This window comes from Fomitiporia mediterranea (genome assembly GCF_000271605.1).
Source record: "Fomitiporia mediterranea MF3/22 unplaced genomic scaffold FOMMEscaffold_15, whole genome shotgun sequence".
Classification (NCBI taxonomy): domain Eukaryota; kingdom Fungi; phylum Basidiomycota; class Agaricomycetes; order Hymenochaetales; family Hymenochaetaceae; genus Fomitiporia; species Fomitiporia mediterranea.
In genome coordinates, this window is record NW_006760400.1 from 80,226 (window position 1) to 84,449 (window position 4,224).

The window sequence follows — 4,224 nt, forward strand, 5'->3', positions numbered from 1 at the left end:
CTCTAGTCTTATACTAGATTCCTTTTAGGCTACATTCAGAGTAGTAGAATATGTATACTATATACTAGTTTTCTATACAAATGATCACTATTAACCTAGTCAAGAACAAGATTCACTTAGACTTACTCAGGTTGTTATAATACAGCTAATCTATTACAGTCTAGTAAGTAGATCTTTAAAGACTCTTATGTCTCTCTATACACTTTACACACTTAGGCATATAGAAGATTATTCCCTCTACCTAATCTAGAGAGAGGTCCTTGTCCTCCTTACTTAAAGATACTACCTTAACCTTCTAGTTTTTTACACATGTTTCTTTGCTAGAGACTAGAATCTCTACCTTTATAATAGTACACTTCTTGTTTAGAAGTACTAGTAACAACCCTAAACAACAAATAGAGTCAGTATACCTAGAAAATTAAATAACCCTCATCTACTATACTTATTCCCTTCTTCTTGTCATCCTTCTTCTTTTCTAGCCTTGTAACTACTTGAGAAACTAGGAAAAATGTAGTATTAGTATAGTACAATTTATTAGTATACTTATACTTACTAACTATTACCTATTTCTCCTTCTCTTCCTATCTTATATTAACCTTCTCTTTCTCTACTTTCTTCTTCTCTAACATTGTAAGTGTCTCAGAATCTGTACAAGTAGACACATTAATAGTATATAAAGTAGTAACTATACTATATAGTATACTTTTTGTTTTCTGTGTCTTAACTATAGACTTCTTCTTTTCTAGCTTTATAATTCCTTTAGAAACTAGGTAAAGACAATATTAGTAGTACACAATTTGTTAGCCATACTTGTACTCATACTTTTCAATCCAACCTTCTCCTTCCTTTCCTTCTACTTTATTACTAACTATACTAAAGTTATAACTTTCTCCTTCTCCTTTGTATTAACCTTAGTCTTTGTACAGTCTTCCTTCTTTGTCTTAGCTCAAGCCTCTTCCTTAGCCTTTGTCTGTATTACTTTCTCAGCCTCTACCTTTGCTTTTACCCTAGTAGTAGTCTTGTCCTCCCTTACTTTTACAAGTTTCTCTACTATTACTTTACAATTTACAAGATGTTCTGTATTAGTAAACAAATTAGAAAGTAGGAAATTAGGGACTTACTACTAGACTAACCTTCTACTAGTACAGAAACTACCTCCTTACCCTCTGATTTGTCATCATTATGAGTACTATTGTCTATACTCTCCTTGTTTTCAGACTTAGAGTCTATGACTAAGCTATTAGTTTCTCCTTCTACAAAATTATTCTCTAGTTTGCTCTTAGTATTAGAAACTGTATAATACATTAGTATATGAGTTAGAGACAATACACTTTGTAGAGGTACTTACTAAGTGTATGTTCTAATAGCTTGTCATCTACATTCATTCCCTTACTAGATACTGTATTGTTATATATACACAAATATAGAGGAAAATCACAAAATTAGTATAGGACAGTAGGAGAGAGTGTAACACTTACTGTTGGATTTACTAGGGAGTAGTAATGACATAGTAAAAGTGGTGGAACAAAGTAGGAAGATTAAGTGACAAGGTTCTCACACACAGAACTTACATTTAGTCTACTAATCATCAAATTAACTATGTAACTACAGACAGTTACAAGCAGACATACTAGGAGATGAAACAATTGGCATTATACTAAGAACAGTACATTACATACAGACAATCACAGTAATTAATTCCAAACATTTATGTGACTTATAAAAGTATCTCTTAAGAACACTCAATTATTCTGTATCACAAATGTTTACAACCAGAACTGTAAATGTGTATAGTCTCAGAAATAGACTTACACACACTACTCACATTACAGGACATACAGATTACATACATTTTATAGGCTCAGAATACAAGTTGTGTTATAGTAGGTAGCTTAGCAAACTATTACATTATTATTGTCTAGATTAAAGTACTATAATCCTCTAATCAGATAGGACATTAGGGTGATCAAAGTAATGATCTTAGGAGACAGCCAGAATCTCAGAATTCTCTACACTTGGTCTACACTAATCAGATAGTAATAGTATGTAGACCTTCTACTTTCTTTAATATAAATCTTGACTTTCCTTTTGTGTAACATTCCTTATGGCCAGAATACAAACTACTTAAATTCCTTCATACATTTTTCACTCTATTTGTTCTAACCTCTAGTAAAAGGTTCTCTTATTTGTTTATGTAATTTTTGTTATTTTCTTTTATTCAACCCTAACATTTCCCTGTTAGTACTATACTTTTCTAGAACTCAGAAAACTATAAATACAGTTACTCATATACTAGTTACAGAGGGAATTCAGATAGTTCACCTATTGATTAGTTCTCATCTTTTGTCTCAAAGTCCTCTAGTATGAGACATAGTTCTAGTCTTAAATGTTTTCCATAATACTCTACTTGTTGTGTACTTTGCAAGTACACATTCTATACTTCATGTCTCCCTTCTGAGATTGTACCTATGTTAGAAGAACCTGTATACATTCAGAACCACTCTAGTCTTAATAGGACTCATAGTTTAACTCCCCTCAAACTTATTAACTCACTTGTACTCTACTCTAAATACAACACAGGAGTTTCACTATGATTCCTCTAGTATGATAGACACTGTAAACAACACATACACACAAGTACTTTGACACACTGTCTAAGTATCTCATATACACATTGAAACACTATACTCAATACAATTAAACAATATACTATAGTGTGTAGTAATATGAACAAGCAGAGTAGTAACTTTAATAGTACTGAATACTCATAAATAATACATTCAAACACTGAACAACTTTATTCCACACATCAGAGATGTGTTATAAGAATAACATCTTATGTTATAGACAAGTGTTTAATATTATAATAATGATACAAACAAGATTGATACTAATAGTAAGTATATGAATGCTATAGAGCATATATAAACAATCTATAATGTTGTAGACAATGTACTTCAACTAAATACAGTGCATATATTGAATAACAATTATATTTAATTAATAAATATGTTGGAACTAAGACATCCAAACATTTAAGACATACAGACATGTACAAAGTTAACTATATACAAAGTGACAATGTTACAAAGCAAATATAATAACTACTGTACAAAAGCAAGAGTAGTAACTATAATTATTGAACAAAGAACTATGTATTAAACAACATTGTATAAATGTATAATGACAACAGACTAAAGAATAAATACTTATACTACATATAAAGTAAAGTTAATGAAACACTACAATAGTGTATAGTGTATATACTATAACAGAGTGTGATATACTAATACTACAAAGCTTAAAGAAGTAAAGTATTATGTTGATACAACTAGTATATAAATTAATCAATCTAGTAAGATGATTACTAGTGATTTTATAAATTATTCATAGTAAGGTAAGGAAAGTATAAACTCGACATAGTATGTCACATCAGTCACAGCACAGCCACTTCCCCATTAGGAAGGACCCTGATGGCAAAAATCGAGTGGTGGACATTGACATTTTTTTTAGCACTTGTAAATACAAAAAAAAATATAGATTATGGTTTTACAGCTCAGCCAGAATACTAGCTGGAAGGATTCTATGGCTATAGTATTTCTTATTTGCCTATTGAGCCTGTGCTCCTGTCAACCCCTTTCTATATGCATCCATAAACTGAGCAGACTGGTTACAATACCTACAAAACATATAATAAAATCAATTTTGTAAGAAAGAAAGATTTAAAGTACTTACTTTTGAAAGAAATTAAGAGGAATAGAATCAAGGCATGTTTGAACATACTTTTCCATTTGAGCTTCAGTAGTAGGGGCAGGCATTATCCAGTAGTTGAATTTAGTATAACCCTAGCACTGTTTAATGAAGTTCAATTCATAATGGAATTTAGGATAAAAAACTGCCTTGCATCTATAACCTTCTACCAATTCTTCAATTACAGACTTTTAAGCTTGAAAATCTGACTGGTTAAACAGAATTTGTCAACAGTAGCATACTGATTGTGCTGATTTGTCAGCACACTTGAAACCTTTGCATTGTGTGTGTTTTCTATCAACATTAATTCCTTGTTCTTGAAGGATTTGGGCCATCCCTTTAGATTGGCTAGAATAATGAGGGTAGTTATCAGGGAAATAAAATGATTGTAATGAACTATCAGGGAGGACTCTAGAACACATAGGAGGGGCACCAGATGTGTCTCTAGCTTTCCACCCTAGATTTTTAGACATT

General features: G+C 31.3%; 1 protein-coding gene across 1 annotated transcript; it reads right to left on the reverse strand.

Annotated features, from left to right (window-relative positions):
• Positions 1–3,977: 3,977 nt before the first annotated feature.
• Positions 3,978–4,172, reverse strand: FOMMEDRAFT_95839 (uncharacterized protein; the record flags this gene model as incomplete). The annotated part of the gene is made up of 1 exon (XM_007270915.1): positions 3,978–4,172. One exon carries the CDS (start codon positions 4,170–4,172, stop codon positions 3,978–3,980), a length of 195 nt encoding a protein of 64 aa, XP_007270977.1.
• Between the last annotated feature and the right edge of the window lie 52 nt (positions 4,173–4,224).